Below are 17,762 nucleotides of genomic sequence, written 5' to 3'. Positions count from 1 at the left end.
GTCCCAGGGGACACTGTAGCCACGGAGGGAAGCACCAGGCCCCCGTGCTGCTTAGGCAGGCAGACACTACGGGGAGGAGGAAGATCAGGCTTGCTGCTTTTCTTGGGTGGAGTCTGCCTTCCCAGGTTGCTATCAGGCTGCCTGCAGGGCTTCCTGCAGAGCTGTGGGGCTGCACAGAGCCCTGTGACTGTAGGGGCAGCAAACTAAAACCTCTCAGAGAAGTTTTAGTTGCTGCGCCCCAAGTCATTTGAGGCACATTACGCTGCCAAATTTCCTACAGAGGCTAGAATTAACACGGAATACACCACTGAGGCATGCAAACACTGACACCATTAAAGTGGTGCAAAAGCATTTAGCCTACTTCAAAGTGTTGTGCACACATGCCCCTCATTGTGTCTACACATGGCCTAAGATAGTCTCTCCTGCCAGTTGTGATTCCTAGCTCTGTTGTTTTCTGGTCTGCTGGCTTCCTACATGCTATCCCTTGCCCAGCTGCCAGACTCACACAGTGAGCTTAGTTTGCTGCAGCATCCCCTTAAATAACAAGAGCCTCTGGCTCCATTACAGGTTCATATAAAGATGATTTTGAATTAGCTTGATCTTATACAGGACAGAAGATGGTTATACAGGACATGTATGGTTAAAATGAAAGGAAACACATGAGGGAAGAGTTTGAGGTGGTGTTTTTTATAAAAGTAATTGTCAATTATTAAATAAACTTTTAGTTCAGTAATCCCCTAACTCTAAAAAAGATTGATTGAGTCAAATATCATTTTTAAGTAAAGCTGGATGATGATGAAGTTTAATAAATTAATTAATTTAAAGACATCTTAGTCATTTGTGCCAGTCACGAACCACATTTTTATTTGTTTTTATTTGTATTGTTTTTTGCACTTGCTTTCCTTCCATTTGAATAGATTTTGTTTTGTCTGTCTTTCTCTTCTGTGACACAAGTAGTAGATAGAGCAGAAATGGCTGTGTTATTACTAAAATGTTCCAGGCACCATTAATGTTCATGTGCTCCTTGTTATACAGAATTATGTAACCATGTTTTCTCTGATTCTTATATTGTCTCCAGTAATAACAGGCAGACAGACAGAATTTGGCTCTAGATGTTAGTGTTGATACACAAAAGGATGTGTTGATAAGCAGAAATACATCATACAAAACAGGCAGGAGAGTCTTACAAACTTTTAATTATTTTTTGTATTCTCATTTTAGAGTCAAGATAATCAGTATCTAATAGAGCCTGCATCTCTGCTAAAAACAAGACCAGAAAAGGAGATAGAAAGCAGCATGGCTACAGGTGGTTCTCCATCATCAGATACTCTGCTAGGTGGGCAGAGTATGAATGCATATGAAGAACTTCATGAAAGTCCTTTAAGGTAATGTTGTAAATAGGATACTCAAGTTGATGCTCCAGCTAAGTAGGAGTACGGGTATAGAGCAGTGGTTCTAAAACTTTTTAGACTTGAAGCATGCCTCAGAAAATGCCAGCTCTTAGTTTTCACTCTTTTTTTGCCTACAAAAAATAGTAGAGCAATTTTTCCATTGCAAAGAACTCAGGAAGACCACTAGAATGGTTTCCTATTTGAAACCTCTGGTTCTATCTTGTGAATCATGGAAACCTAACAGGGTATGGCACCCCGTGGCAACCTTGTAAAGTTGTCAAAGCGCCCTGGTTGGGAATCATTAGTGTAGAGTTATGCTGTAATGGCATATTACATGCATATAGTTACTTGATGTAGGGCCAAATCCTACATATATGTTCGAAACATTTATTTAAGACAATGGTAAATGCTTGGAGTAGCTTTAGACAATGATTTGAAAATGGCTGTTGTTCGTCTTAGATTTCTATATAGGTATAAATTAATAATCCCACTGTAACCAAACAATGATTTTTTTATGCACAGTGCTAGTGTTTATCAGTTTTGAAAAGGAAAATTCCTAATTTGTTTCTCAAACTACTGACTTGATGTGTGTAAGAGTAAATTAGGGAGAAGAACTAATGGTTTCTATTGATAATAGAAATTTCTGTTCTTGCAAAATCTATGCAGCTGGTAAGATCCACTATTACTAGCAAATATGATTATGTAGCATGATATTCAGGAAAATCTTAAGCTGGTCCCCTTTTAAAGACTAATTGAGAACAGACAGGGTTGGGAGCCAGAGGTCCTCAGTTTTGTTCACATCTCTTGATACAAACTGGTTCTAACATTATTTCACAAAACTCATTTAGTGAGTTCTTTCGCTTTGGGCTCCCTTTTTGTCTTGGACCTGTTCTCTCTCATTTGCTTATTCTTATGCACACATGTGCTCTCTCTCTTTCATCAAACAATAAATAGGTAATAGGAAAATAGCCCTTGAAAGGGGTCTTATGTGGTCATCTAGTTCAGCCTACTGCTCAAGACAAAATCGTATCTGACTAAACCATCCCAGTGAAGTGTCTGTCTAACCTGGTCTTGAAAACGTCAAAGGATAGAGAGTCCAGAGTTTCTCTAGGTATATTTGACCTCCCTCATGGTCAAAGAATTCTTCCTAATCTCCGACGTAAATTTCTCCAGCTGAAGCTTGAGGACATTGCTCCTAATTCTGTCACCTAGGGCTCCCTCTTTGTAATCACCCTCCAGGTGTTTGAAGACTGTTACCCACCTCAGTCTTCTCACTGTTAAGATACTCTTAAGATGCATAAGATACATAAAATATAAGATACACTGATTTATATTTGTTGATATTTTTGTGGTTTAATGACGTATTTCATATTTGAATGTTGTTGGCATGACATTAATCAAGATTGTCCAAAATTTGTTAATGGTAGCAACAAGCAACATTTTTTTATGGAGTTTAGAATTTTACTGTACAAATGTGTAATCCAACCTGGAATTTGATTTTCATGGTTAGAGCAAAAGAATACACTTTTACTAAATGAAAATAATTCATTTAGTAAACGATTTTAAATAATACATTTTGCAATGATTCGTAATTTTGATTAACAGAATACATTTTGAAAAGAAGAAAATGAATGATATGAGTAATTCTCTACTGCACACTATTGAAGAACGAGCAATAGATTCTGATGAAAATCTTAAAGAATTGGGACCGTTCATAGAGGATGAAGTAGATGTAACATCAGAAAATGAAGGTTTGCTCATATGATAAAAATCTGCTATTTTTTATACTACCCTTAATCCAAACCAGGTTCTAATGTATGAAATGAAAACAGTAGGAGTTTTAGCTGAATACAACTGAATAAAGACTTCAGTATGTGTTCCTTGGTTGGGTAATCACCAGTAACTTATTTAATCTGAAATGAAAACATTTTTAAAAATGCTACACTTACGTTTTTATTTTAGTAATAATTGTACTGTTTTCTCAGATATGAGACATTTATAAGATATTCTTTTAATTGATCAACGTGTGTTCTGAATGTTCATTAACTTCAAAAAGGAAGAAGGCAGGGTAACTTGGCACCTTATAGACCAGGGCCGCTGGAGGGCTGCTTAATCAGTTTTGGTAAGATGTTGAGGGCCCCAAGGTTAGCCCCACCCCTTGACAGGCGCCCTGCCTCCTAGTTGCCATCTTGGGACTGGAAAGCCCATCCTTAACCTTTGCCACTGGAAGTCCCTTCCCTTGCACTGGGAAGTGCTTCTTTTGGGAGGGGGCGCTTACCATCTGAACCAGAAAAAAAATTAAATAATCTACTAAAAATCAAACATTTACTATAACATATTTTAATTTTATTACAAAAAATATTTTTGTCATGATTGTGTTTGTGTAATGTATATAAAGAGGTGACTACATAATAAGTCAAAAAAGTCTTATTCCTGTATTTTGTGGGGGGAGGGGTGGTTGGGGGTGGGGCTGTTTGTGTGTGTGGGGGGGTGTGGTTTGTGAAGAATTTTGGCTGTGTGGGGGGGGTGTAGCGTATGTTGTGGGGTGTGTGTATATGTGGGGGGTTGTGGGGACAGGGTGTGAATGTGTAGGGCTTTGTGAGGTGTGAGGGAGGATGGAAGGCTGTGGAGACCCGTCATGCACTCCCCCTCATGGCACCCAGCCCCCCTGACAGTGGCAGCAGCAGGCAGGGTCACTCATGGCACTTCTGCCTGGTGGTGCGCAGCTCTGGCCAGAGCTGCACATGGCAAGAAGGAGTGCAGCCCAGCTGGCCCACCTCTATCATGCAGGGCTCCCTGTGGCACACGTGTAGCTCCTGGCACTTGCACATTAACAGGGGGAAGCCCTGTGTGATGGAGCTGGCTGCTGCCATGGAAGCAGAACACTAGGCTCCCTGCCACTTCCAGTGCAGTCCTGGCAGCCGTATGAGGTGGGGAAGGCAGCTCATGCAGGGGTTCCCCCAGGTCTCACATGAGTGCTGGGAGCTGCATATGTACTGCAGGGAGCCCCACACGATAGAAGCGAGCTGGCCTGACTGCGCTCCTTGCGACCATCTGCAGCACTGGGCAGAGCTGCCCACCATCAGTGCCGTGAGCATCTGCTGCTGCCACCAGCGGTGGGAACTGTGTGCAGGGTGGAGGAACCACACAACCTCCCTCACACCCACACTCTGCCCACCTGCGTTCCTTGGGCCCGGTGGGTGGAGTACAGTTAATAAGTGTGTGCCTGCGGGCCATATGAAATTGCCTGGCTGGCCAGATATGGCCCACCAGCCGTATTTTGCCTGCCCCGTTATAAACTATCTCAGAGCCGTCCAACTTCTCAGAAGCTGGGGACTCCCCAGAGCTCCAGGCTCAGCAGGGTATACCACCAGTGTCAGGGGCACGGAGTGGAAGCCAGTGGAAGGAGGGCTACCCTGGGGACCTTGGCAGCAGCAGTAGCTGGAATAAAGGGAAGAGAACTGGCAGCTAGGCAGAAGCCTGGAGGGGCCTTGAGTTAACTCCTCAGGGACTAAACTCGATGTGTGAGTCACTAGTTAGACAGCCCTGAACTAACACATTTAGGTGCCACCCTGCCCTGCCTGGTGCCTAACTTAAGACTAACACAGTCAACGCCTTCACTTTATAAAGGAAATGCAACAATTGATAAAATATTGATAGCATATGTACTCTAATACTAAAGGGGCCCTCTCCTCTCCTTCTTGTGTCTTGAAGTGATAGACAAATTTGGCCAAATGGATTAAATCAGGTAAATTGTAAAACATATAATTTGCTGATTTATATATGCTCTTTATATTTGTAAAACATATAATTTGCTGATATATATATGCTCCTTATATTTTTATTAATTATGTCTCTTTATTTCATAGACCTCTTTGAAGAACCATTTGAAATACCAAAAAGCTCCAATATTTCTGTCAGCATTAAACCTGTACAACAGCAAAAAGTAGAGGCAAGTTAGCACCTTATAGAGTTGAAAAAATTACATTTCAGTTTTTTTCATAACACATTAACTTATTATAACTGTCTGGGCTGAAAGCTTATTTGGACCAAGCCCACACGAGTCATCCATCCCAGGGGGCCAGAAGGTTAGGCACTACTGCTGTAGAGTGATCCAGAAAATAATTCAGTTTACTTTGCTTTATAGTACTGTAAAAACAATGAAGCCACAGGTGCTAACTCCATGAGTACTTAGGGGCTCAAGCACCTACCAAAAATTAGCAGGTGCTCAGCACCCATGAACCACAGCCATTTTGGTTTTACATGTTAAATCTGCTTGCAAAGGTTAAAAGCACTTTACCAGAGGAAGCAGTGTCTTATTTCAGCCTGGCTCTGTAGCATCTGTAAAGTTTGGGTGCTTCAGCAGGGCTTTTTGGGACTTCTAGCTAAAGCTGTTTCAATTGGCTATTAGATAAGTGCCAAAAAGGCCCACTAAAGTGCCTGTCCTTTACAAACGTCAGCTGAGCTGGGTTGAAGACAGACGCTGCCTCTTCTGAGCATGCATGGCGGGGCTCTGCATGGGAACGTGCCAGGTTTAAAGTAAAGCACCTTGTTTGTTTGTTTTATATCTGCAAGCACCTGCTGGCAAAAAAACAAAGTCAGTGCCTACGAATGAAGCTAAAAGAATTTTTAAAAATAAAAAATATTCTGTATTACTTAATTTTGCAGCGCAGTTTGCTAGAGCCAAATTCTGTTTACCCTTGCTAAAACTAAGTGGTGCATATGTAGCCACCTAATCACAATTTTTGGTACGTATGCACAATTTGACATTCATCATACCTATACCTGCTTCATGTTTCCCTTCTGTACATATTTAGTAGGCTACAGTAAGGTTGTGTAGTTGCTCAGGCACATGCATTACATCAGACAAGTCCCAAAACTTCAGTTGTAGACTGAGAGGAAGAGAAACCTCTGTTTCCCAGCAAAGTACTCTGAGTTTCAGAATTGGTTGCAAACTCATATTAATAACTATTTTTAATCATTTAAAAAAGTTATTAGGTGATATTCTAGGGATCTGTTTTGTAGCTGTGTTGGTCTGAGAAAGAGAGATACACAAAGCTCCTGGGTCAGAGGCAATTATCTTGTATTAGACCAACTAAATGGTAGCAAAAAAATTCCTTTCTTTGCAAGTTTTCTGGCACATACACCCTCCTTTAGGCTGAGGAGATTTCAAATATTATAAAAGTCCTCCTAGATAGAAAATAAACTCCATTTTGCAAAAGGGAAGTAGAAGCTGGAAGTTTATTCCCTTGGGTATCTGAGAGTCCTTTTGTGAGAGTGTTCCTTTGTAATGTGTAAATTAGGCTTCTTCTTTCTTGGAAGTGTCTGATGTCAGAGGCAGCCAGGGAGGTGAAAAAATCTTTCTTTCTTGTTTAGCAATGAAGTTTACTTTTCCAGACAGCTAAAATATGATATCTTCCATGTTTCAGGGATCTATTATGTAGCCATGTTGGGCTGAGAAAGATGCACAAAGCTCTTGGGTCAGAGGTGATATCTTTAATTAGACCAGAGCTGGGCAACATTTTTTTGGCTGGAGCGCTGAAAAAACTACAATGTCTACCTTGGAAGGTGCCGGAGTGCCGACATGCTGGAGCCTGGAGCAGCTGTTTGCAGCTTCCCGGCTGCAGCTGGCCCACAAGGCTCAGTCTGCTTGCAGCAGGGCTTGCAGCCTCCCAGCTGCCTGCTGGGAGCAGCCTGGGCTCCATGGCTGGCAGCAGATGCTTAGAGCCCGGGCTGGCAGTGGTGTGCTGAGGAAAACGGCCTTGTGTGCCATGTCTGACATGCGTGCTGGGGTTGTTGACCCCTGTATTAGACCAACTAAATAGTAGCAAAAAAAATTCCTTTATTTGCAAGCTTTTGGGCTCCCTTCCCTGTGTAAAATGAAGTCTATTTTTTACCTAGGAGGACTTTTGCAATCTTTGAATTCTCCTCAGCCTGAAGAAGGGTATGTGTGCCCAAAAGCTTTCAGAGAAAAGAATTTCTTTGCTACTATTTAGTTGGTTTAATAAAAGATATTGCCTCTGGCCCATGAGCTTGTGTATATGGTGTTCTGTATTTCTTTCAGTATCTCTCTGTTGAAAGTCAGGATGTTCTGGCTATTTAAAATAAAACAATTGGAATTTGACCCCGTGGGTGATTAGTCAGAAATGTCTGAAACGCTTCAATATTTTAATAATAAGACACCTGCAATATATTGAAGTCATTTTATTTTAATTGCAGTATATTTCCACTTCAGATGTAGAATGTCCACAAGAAGGACTAATGGCAGAAAAATCAGAGGAGAAAAAGGCTGAACAGAATAGGTGAGAGAAACTGATTTTAAAAAAATTTCAAAAGAATATTTTACCAGTTTTCTAATTTATAGAAACAGCTGGAGTATTTTTTTATATCCAAACAGATTATTCACTGTTACAGCAGCAACATGTTGATTTGAAATTAAATTCTATTCCTCTTCAATTTGAAGTGTATGTCGTTTTGTTTTTTTACAGGGATAGCTCTATGAGCTGAGTTTCTGGTATTGAATATTTATTTTAATGATGAAAACCAGAAATCTATATTCTACACGATTTTAAAAAGATGTTCCCTCAAGATGTACTTGTTTATTTTATTTGAAAGCTTAAAACATACTTCTAAAGCATTTAACTTTTCAGTAAAAATAAATAAAGAGTTAAACATGTAAATGTCTACAGTTTCTTACTGGACTGTCACACACAGTCTTTAATTTTAATGTACCTGTATGACCTACTGATTTCTAAAGTGAAAATGATTGTATTTTTGTGACTGATAAATCACTCCATTCAATTTTTTTTCCTCTTAGAGTATACCTAATTTACCATTAATTGTTAAGAAATGTTCACCTCTGTTCAACTCTTTGTCTCTCTTGAAATTAAGAAAATACCTTACTGCTGTGATGGCTTATATGGTCCTAGATGCACATGCAGTTTATTATGGTTTTAGAAACTATATAGTTTTATAAGAACTTTGTTAATGTTTGATTAGGGTTGGGTATGTGACTAGTCAAATAAAGTTCAGTCAACTGACTAGTCAAATAGCAGTCAAAGAATGTAAATAAAAAGTCCAAAAAACAGAAAAAGCATAAATTATCCATTAGGAAATGTATAAAAAACAATTGAAAAAAGCATGTTTCTGTCAAGAAACCTACAAAAAAATTAGGGTTTTTTTTGGGGGGGGTTGTTTGTGATTTTTTTTTTTTTGGCGGGGGAGGTGGGGGGGTTTGTTTTTGGTAAAATAGCTGTAATCTGCAGCTAAAATATGCTAAAATAAAATATATGCACTCAATTCACCAGTCAATTGACAATATTTGACTGGTCATTTGACCAGCTTGCCAATCCAAATTTTAATGCTATTTTAAGTTGATATAGATTGTTTAAAAAAACTGCATATAAAAGGTACCCTCCAAGGTTTCATGGCACTGACTTCCCATTTTAAGAATGCAGATTTTAATCATGTTCACAAGCGTTCTTCTAACTGATTTTCCTTTCTTTTGCCAAGTCAAAGCAGTCCTCAACCTATCAGTTGTCTTCTGTTTATGTAAGTTAGCAAATTCAATTCAGTCTTTTGTTTGAGTCAGTTACTGATTGCTACGGAGACCAAGTATAAACAGCCAGCTATTATTATGTACTTAAATCCAGCCTTACAAAATGACTGAAGAAATTCAGTTGAGTATGGCTGAGATCAAATTGCTTGCGATTTAGGTAATCTGTTTTTTACTTTACATACAAAATCTTGCTAAACTGTTCTGGGCATTTAATAGACATATGCTACATAATAAAAAGTTGTAACGTTTATTATAAACTCATCTTTCTTTCTATCTTTTATAGCACAATGGAGGCTGTTGCCAAAAACATTCCTCATTCATTCTCTTTAGAAAAGAATGCAGAAGCTCCTAGGTAAGAAAAACAATATGCTATACTTCTGACCTGTCCCATTTTAGAGAAGCTGGAAGCAACACCCCCCCCCCCAGCTATATCTGGTGTGGCTCCCAACTGAGTTGCCAGCATCCCCCCAAAACCATGCCACATGGGCACCCCTCCCTTCACTACACTGGAGAGGCCCCTAGTATGCTCCCCTAAGCTGTGGTCTCCCTCTGTGGTGCAGGCAACACCACCTGCCCTGCCTCCAAGGGGCGGGAAACAAAGTGGAAGCTAAAGGAGGAAGTGAGAGTCTGGAGACCCCAGTGACAGCAACAGGAGTGGGAGGGGTAGAGGGGCAAGCAGCAAACTGGGGACCTGTGGGCTACAAGTTAACCCCTTGTGGGCTCCGTGCACGCCCTGGGCTGTGAGTTGAACATTCCTGCTTTACATGGTAAAGCATGGTTTATGCCCATTAAATCTCTTGTTTTTATATTGTTAGATGAAATATGATTCTTTACCATAAAAGTATTCTGTATTTGTTGGCAAGGTACTTTGAGTAGATGTGACCAACTGAGTTGTTTTATTAGACCAACTGAGTAGTTGGAAGAAAGTTCTTGGCAAGCTTTTGGGTGCCGTCACCCTTCTTTAGGCACAGGGAGTCTTCCTTGGAATCTCAGAGCAGCAGAAAATCCCTATGCCTGAAGAAGGGTGACTGCACCCAAAAGCTTGCCAAGAACTTTTTTCCAAATACTCAGTTGGTCTAATAAAAGATATCACATCTACTTGAAGAACTTTTCCTGCTTATGTCCTGTGGCTACAACCAAAAACCCAGGTTCCATATTTGTTTTCACTTTTGCATTGTGTTATATACTCCATAGCTGTACTACTTTGTGCAATGGTCCTATCAAAACACACAGTCTAAAAAAGGCTGTAGCCAGAATATGTGCTGAGGCAACAGGATTATAGTAGTTAGCTGCTACGGGAAGTGATATTGGTCATTCCAGTTGATTATAGTCTTCCCTCTGATTCAAAATTGACCCACTTGTAGGCAATAAGATATTTTTGAATTTCAAGAGAAGTGAAAAGGTACAACAGAGATGAACAAATTGAGTGGAATGGAGTGATTTATAGTGAGAAAACTACCCTTTCTTTTAGAAAGGATTATCTCATAGTATTAGAGATATATCTTTTATTGTGAAACAGGAAGGCAAAAGTCTGACCATTTCTGATGAGATTCAAATACAGGCTTGTCTAACTTTATCCCAACCATGTATTTGGTGCAATAAAAGATATCACCCACTGGAAATGCTTGCCTCATGTAATTCCTGGACCACCAGTTACGTCATTCCAGCCCTATCTAATATATACTAATATATACTATGTAATATAGTTTTTCACAACGAAGTACAGATAGTTCTTGATTGCCTGTAAACTGCTGTGAGCATTTTCCAAACATTGCCAATCCACTTAGTTGAAGAATTTATTAATAAACTGTATCAGTTGTTACCCATTTTAGAAAAAGGAAATGTTTTTAATGCTAAAAAATGCCTTCCTTGGTTTGAAAACACAATATTTTTGTTTGAAAAAAGACCTCCAAATGTATTAATACATTTTGAAAAACCTAAAGGAAAGTCATTTCCCTGTCTCGTATTTTGCTGATGAATCTCCTTGTCCATCAGTTTTCATCGCTTCTTGCATTATTACTGACAAATGAAAGATTTTCACACATTTATTTCACTCTGGCTCTCATTTTATCTTGTCATTCCATTATTCTGCCTTTAACTGTCAAATTGAATGTTTCAACTATCTGTGTGACTGTACAATCATGTGGATTGTAGCATACTGAAAGGCACTGAAGGTACAAAAGTATACTAATTGTAACCTTCTAGTGAAGGTTGAGGTAGCTTAATAAACTAAGATCTCTAAGAAACAGTTTTCCAGTAACTGATTTAGAAAATTGCAGGTATCTTTAAAAGTTGCTGGATCATTTTGAAATGTTTCAGGTTAGATGTTCTGAACCCAAATATTTTTAGAGCATCTACTACTTATGCCTTTCTCTCCATCCCCTCCCACCCAACACCCTTTGTCAAGTAGTACAGAGGTTTCTGGATGCGATGATCAGCCTTCTTCCATTGCTGAGTCAAGTGTTCACTCCCATGCTTCAGTTCATTCAAAGGAAAAAGAAGTCCAGGAAGGAGCACCCACAGCAGAGCCACTGAACACATCAGAAACTATCAGACAGATGCTCCAAGATGAAATGTTTAAACTAGTTCAGGTCAGACTGTCTCATTATTAAAGAAATAATTTACGCAGACTATGCAGTTTGAAAAACAACATTATTCCTTCCTTCTTTTATGGGTTCCAGGTTTATGCTTTTGACTTATTAATTTGAAGTGTGAAAATAGTTTTAAAAGTTTTTTAGGAAAGCTAGCTGTACTTCATTTTCACTTAATGTGTGTCATTCATGTACATTAAGGGAAGTTCTCAGCCTAATTACCTGTGTCATTAAGTGATAATGAATTAACTTGTGCAGTTGAAACTATTCCAGTCTGATATTTTTCAAGATAATACTTCCTTTCACTTAAGTAAAGAGAAACAAAGAGTTTTATGTTGTCAGAGCAAAGTCATTATATCACAAATACCTTAATTTGCTATAAAAGAAATGCTAATTCATGGTACAGGCTAAATACAAAATTGCCATTAAAAGATCAGTCTGTTTTATTTTTGTCAATTTTAACAGAATACCAGCTATAAACGGTGTCTAACAATGGATTTTGATGACCAAGGCCCAATTTAATATGTGGTATAAATGTCATCTTAATTTTGTTTATATTCCAGCTGCAGCAAATCAACTTTATGAGTTTAATGCAAATAGTGGGATCATCCTTTGCCAACCTGCCAAATATGCAGCACCTTTTGCAGCAGTCTCAATTTGTTCAACTGGGAGGAAGCCAGCTATCACATGCTGCTGGAGATGTGGAGAAATCTCTTCCTACCCATTCTTCAGATGGCTTTCCAGAAACTCAGCTCTCTGGTCAAGAAAATACTGGAAAGTCTAACAAAAAGAGTAGCGCTCACTCTCAGCAAATAAATGTCATAAATGATCAAGGCAAAAATGAAAATATACAGGTAGGTAAAAGAAAACATTTCTCTCTTAGAACAGAAAGCACATCAACTTTAAAATTAGGGAACTTTTCTGTAATAATTACATTAGGATGCAGTGGTCCCATCCAGTAGGAACCATATGTTGTAAAAAAAATCAGCGCTGTCTTGTACATGTTTTAAAGAGCTGTTGTATGTTTTTTTTCTCATCTAGAATTGGTCAGACAGAAATGTTTCTTTAATCCCATCAGAGATCCAATCTCATGGAACAGGATTTACTCCAGCATCTCAAGGTTTGCTTCCTTCAGCTCCAGCCAAACCACTTCATCTGTTATCTCCTGCTGCAGATATCCAGAAGCCACATAAACTTATTCCAGTCTCAAAAACTTTAAATTATGCAAGTGGATTTCCTTTGCTTAGACTTGAATCAGATTATCATTTCAAACCACTCAATTTATGTCCAGTAGGAATTTCACAAGCTTTTGCCATGCCACCTCTACAACCCAAAGTGGCTTGGGGTCCACCTGATTCCTTACAAAACCTTCAGCCTTTACAAACACTAGGAAATAAGAGTGAGTCAACAACAGCACACCTGAATGTGGATAAGTACAACCTTGAATTTATAAGGCAAGCACATGAGGAAAAGAAGAGGTGGGCAGAAGCTTTAAGTAAGGGACCTCCTAAACATCTACATGTAAATCAGTATGAAGGTCAGCAATATGTTGCACCTGAGCAGTACCTCTCTAAGAATATGAATGCAGAAAAGCCACTGATTGCTCAGCATGTTTCCTTCTGTGGGACTTCCCAGTGTCCATCTGGAATTCCTCTACTACATCTGCAGCTTGATCCTGTACTTAAATTTCCACCAGTTATCAGACAACTGACAGATACTTCTTTAATAACTGTTAGAACTACAACTAAGGAGACTGATTCCAGAGATGCAATATATCACCCAGGAATAGCAATTCTTCACAATAACTTGCCTCCAAAATACAAGGTAATAGATTTTAGTAATATTTTTTCTGTGGTTCAATTAAATAAGTCTTGTTTCTTTGTTGTACAACCTCTATCTTCACCCATCATATAATAGGGCAAGGCCTCCCCCCAGTGGAAGACAGAGGTGGTCCATCAGGATTATTGGAGGTTCCAGACATACATCCTTGCATCCCAGGTTACCCAGAAATCTTCCAGCTGTCTGGACCGAGGGAGAGACTGGGTACTAGAGCCTCCAGCAATATTAGACTGCCATCAAATTCTGTATGGGTAGAGGGGTGGATTCATCCACTAGTGAAGAATGAGGAGAGAGATTGCTAACACCAAACATAATTAGGAAATTTTTGATTGTACAGTAAATAGATTTCAATATAATACCAGCATGTAATATATTATTAGAAATTTGCAAGGGCAGAGACTATTAAAAGGTAAAAAATTTCTGTCCAGAGAGCTAGATTTCCTTGAACTCACATCCACATCGTGCATGTTCTTCATCCTCAGTAGCATACTTCAAAATTTTAAATGTTTTTTGAGATTTAAATGTTTTGGGAAAGGTTGTGCCAAAAAAAGGATTTTTCATAAAACCAGACAACTGAAAGTACTAAAGGAACTGAAGATCTGAGCTCCAGAAGCAACCAACAGCAATATTTCTTTCTACACTTTTTCCATTAGTAATGTATCTTTTGATTGTTGTCTAGTCTCAGATATTTCTGTGGGCATGGAGACACCTACTTACATATTTACTCCAATCCAAGATGGGGTTTTTTTTCCCAGTCAGCATGGCGGGGTCTCATCTTGGATTCTAGTACCAGCTTGGGTCAGGTAGTGGCTCAGCTCTGGCTTTGGCCCTGGGCTCAGGGCTGAAGCTGGAGGTGAGCCACCACATCTTGGGCTACAGTGACTAAATTGGTGGGGGAAAGGGGCACACAGGTGGAAAGACTGCAGGGTTGGGAGGAACCTGGCCCAGCTAGGAGTTGCTGTGGCTTTTCCCTTGCTAGGCTGGGTCCAGGCCAGGGCCGCTGCTTCTGTTGTCTGCCCTGGAGAAGCAGAACTACAGCAGAAGGTAAATGGGGGGTATGTAGGGAGTGGAGGGAGCGGGCACAGAGGAGCAAAGGGTGGGTAGCTAGGCTGAAGGAGGCAGTGGGGGAGCAGGGGTGGGGAAGGCAGTTGGTGGGGGGTAGGCTTCAGGCAGATAAGGGGCTAAGGGAGGTATGGAGGGTCAGGTGAAAGGGAAGCATGTGGCAGGGGCTGCATGTAGAGTGCAGGCAGCAGGGGATTAGGTATGGGATGACAAGAGGCAGGGGACTGACAGGCAGGGATGTGGCCCTTCAGCCCCTGCCCCTGCTTTCCCCGTCACAGCAGTAGGAAGGATGTATTGAAAATGGCCTATCACTAATTAGATTCTATACACGAACAATTATAACAAACCTATAATTCTTCATGTATAAAATCTAATTTCACTCGGTGGGGGGGAACAGTCATCTTAAAATCAAAGTTGTTTTAGAATCAGGTAAATACAGTAATCCTTAGGGTAGTTTAGCTGCAGTTTAAACCTGAAGCAGACAGACACTACTATTTAAATCTTCCTGAAACAGTTCAAAAGTGTATGTGGAAAATCAAGTTCTGTTTTGAACTGGTTCATTGAACTGATTTAGTGTTACATGTGGACACCAAGCATTCTGTGACATGGTTCCGGTCAGTCCTCCAGGCATCCCAAATGGTATTTTTTCCCATCTCCCCCCCCCCGACCCCCATGCCCATACTGCTACAACTGACCCCTCTTGTGCACAGCCAAAACTCTGCTCCCTCCCCTCTTCTCCACCCCCACTTTGCTTGCACATTTTATCAAAGAGTTGCCTTGCACTGGTTGTTCAGTAACAGCCATCTTTTTAACGACTAGCTGTGTCCTCGTTCCCTACTTGACCACAAGTCCTCAGCATGTGTCCTCAGCCCCTGAGAACCAAAAAGCATGGGTCCAAGCACTTCTTCCCCCTCCCCACCAAGTCAGTCAAGCACATTGCAGCCTGGCCATTTGCAGGCTTTTGAAGTTTATTGAACCCATGTTTAGGAAATGGGAAAGCAGAAAAGTGACAATGCCACCACACACAGGTCACCCACCCCTGGGACTCCAAAAGCATGGGTGCTAGTAATCCCCTCCCACCTGTCCACTGCAAGGAGTAAGTGCTCACTTCTATCCCCTGGTATTGAAGCCATGGCATGTCACACAATTGTGAACCAGTTCCCAATCAGTGACATTTTAGAATGGTTCAGTTGTTACTTGTATCTTCACCCATCTGTCTCCTATGTTATTTTGTGTAGTAATCTAAAAATTTGCTCCCTAATTTCAATTCCAAGATCTTGATTTGGCTGCTATTATTTGTAGCTTTTTTTTCCAGTTACTTCAATAGGAGTTGCAGCCACGTGCCTGAGGTTAGACTGAACCTGCTATGTAGTGTAATCCAGTCTGTTCTGGATTTGTTGTCATTTCTTTTTCACAGCTTTCTCAATTTCCTTCTCTCTGAACAGTTCCAAGCACCAAAACTCATCCCACTTCAAAAACTCATTGCATTCGAGCAAAGCCGCCAGCATACCAGTGCACCATGTCCCCTTGTTGGACAAGAGCATTCAGAACCAATTCGGTTGTTAAAAGCTGATAGTGAATCATTTGAATTAGGACACCTACGGAATAATAAAAAAAGGCAAGGACAAATTTTCAAGATTTGTTTTTCATTTGCAGAGATGTACTAGTAATCTGAGCCTTCTGCCTTTGACGTCAGTAGAAGTTTTTGCAGTGAGAACAATTGGACACTAAATAATATGAGAAAAATGATAATGGGATATAGAATGTTTCACTTCTAGATCTGTGGTGTACATTTTTGTTACCTTCTCTTGACCATTCATTGTGTACTGAGTCTGTGCAGGAAATGATTTGGTTGTCACCAGCTATTTTGCATCAAAAAATGGTTACCATTGCTAGTGAACTTTTAGTTTTCAGAAAAGCGGACCATTAAATGGCATGTCTGATTTTAACTGAGGATAAGATTGTGAAATTTTCCTCATTTTTGAATCTGCTGAATCCAGTGGAGAGAACAAAGGTTCGCTGATTTTAGGTCAATGCAAGATTGGGCTCTCAGCTAATTTTCTTTTGCTGGGTATGTCATCCATGACTTTTCAGTTGATTTTTACTTCACGTTATACTGGATCATTAATCACCTAAGCAGTGCAAACAATAGAGCGATGCTTAAACTTGCTTTAACTTGCCTTTAAGTTGTTCTGTAGGGCAGTGGTTCCCAAATTCTGACAGATTGCACACCATCAATTTAAAATGATACAATCTTAAATACCACCAGGAAATTTTTATCATATAAAGTAATTATAATAAATATGTTAACGTGTGCCACTGACAGGTTGTCTGCATTCCACTGGTGGTACCCGTACCACAGATTGGGAACTGCTGCTGTAGGGTCAATAGATGTTGTCAAGAAGCTTCAGAATAATTCTGTTTAACCCTGAAAGAGCTAATGATATCAAATCCCCCAGAGCAGTTTGTCCCTTTTTGCAATTATCACATTTTCTCACATAGATAATCACCTTTTCCCAAAACTGCCCCCCCAATTGTGTTGCATGTTTTAAGCAATGAAGCTGTTTTCTTCACTTCAAAACAAACCAGCCTGGAGAAATTATGCATGTCCTACAGATGCCAAGATAGCAGAGTCCTGTGTTAACCTTCTCACAGCCATAGCTATTGGCTTAGCATTGTAGCTTGCGCCAGAACCAGTAAGTGAGCTTCTGGTAGAATCTTAATGAGGCATGTGATGTGGAAACAACATTTTATTTACAGGGACTTATATAAATAACTGCTTACAGTAAAGAACTAATTCTTGTTACTGTCTTTGCAAGCAGGGTTGATAACACAAGAAAAAAATTGTAACTGATAATCTGCAAACTTCTTACTGACAACCAAACATTTTTATTGACACCACGTTTTTTACTCAGGGGTGGGCTATTATTTTGGATGGAGGACCACTTACTGAGTTTTGTCAAGCTGGTGAAGGCCACATGGGTAGCCCCGTTTCTTGATGGGTGCCCTGCCACCTGGTTGCCATCTTGTGACTGGAAGTCCTGCTGCCTAACCTCTGACCTTTGCTACCAGATGTCCTCCGTTGCCCCTGGAAGTACTCCTTTCAGCAAGGGGTTTTGCCATCTCAGAACCGGAAAATTGGTTTATATATTCTAAAAAGCGAACTTCAACAGCTTCATTAATTTGATTTTTAAAAATATTTTTGACTTGATTTACATGTGTTTGTATAGTGCACATAGAGGTGATTGCACAATAGCTTAAAATGAAGTCTTACTCTTGTATATTGTGGGGGGTTGGTATAGGTTTGTGGGGAGCTGTGGG

At 40.1% G+C, this 17,762-nt stretch overlaps 1 protein-coding gene across 5 annotated transcripts in view; it reads left to right on the top strand.

Annotated features, from left to right (window-relative positions):
* Window positions 1–17,762, top strand: part of CUNH5orf42 (chromosome unknown C5orf42 homolog) — a 102,754-nt gene that overhangs the window by 55,743 nt on the left and 29,249 nt on the right. For 2 of the 5 annotated variants that reach the window (XM_019531977.1, XM_019531972.1), the window contains exons 26-34: window positions 1,222–1,385; window positions 2,997–3,142; window positions 5,261–5,343; window positions 7,611–7,693; window positions 9,233–9,301; window positions 11,357–11,540; window positions 12,104–12,394; window positions 12,582–13,364; window positions 15,887–16,059. In XM_019531977.1, coding sequence (XP_019387522.1) covers window positions 1,222–1,385; window positions 2,997–3,142; window positions 5,261–5,343; window positions 7,611–7,693; window positions 9,233–9,301; window positions 11,357–11,540; window positions 12,104–12,394; window positions 12,582–13,364; window positions 15,887–16,059 — 1,976 coding nt within the window. The remainder of the gene's footprint in view (window positions 1–1,221; window positions 1,386–2,996; window positions 3,143–5,260; window positions 5,344–7,610; window positions 7,694–9,232; window positions 9,302–11,356; window positions 11,541–12,103; window positions 12,395–12,581; window positions 13,365–15,886; window positions 16,060–17,762) is intronic. The other 3 variants (XM_019531973.1, XM_019531976.1, XM_019531975.1) reach the window with 3 other exon arrangements.

This window comes from Crocodylus porosus, unplaced genomic scaffold, assembly GCF_001723895.1.
Source record: "Crocodylus porosus isolate Cpor-Errol unplaced genomic scaffold, CroPor_comp1, whole genome shotgun sequence".
NCBI lineage: Eukaryota > Metazoa > Chordata > Crocodylia > Crocodylidae > Crocodylus > Crocodylus porosus.
The sequence above is the reverse complement of the archived record's forward strand: the minus strand, read 5'-3'. Positions and strand labels throughout refer to the sequence as shown.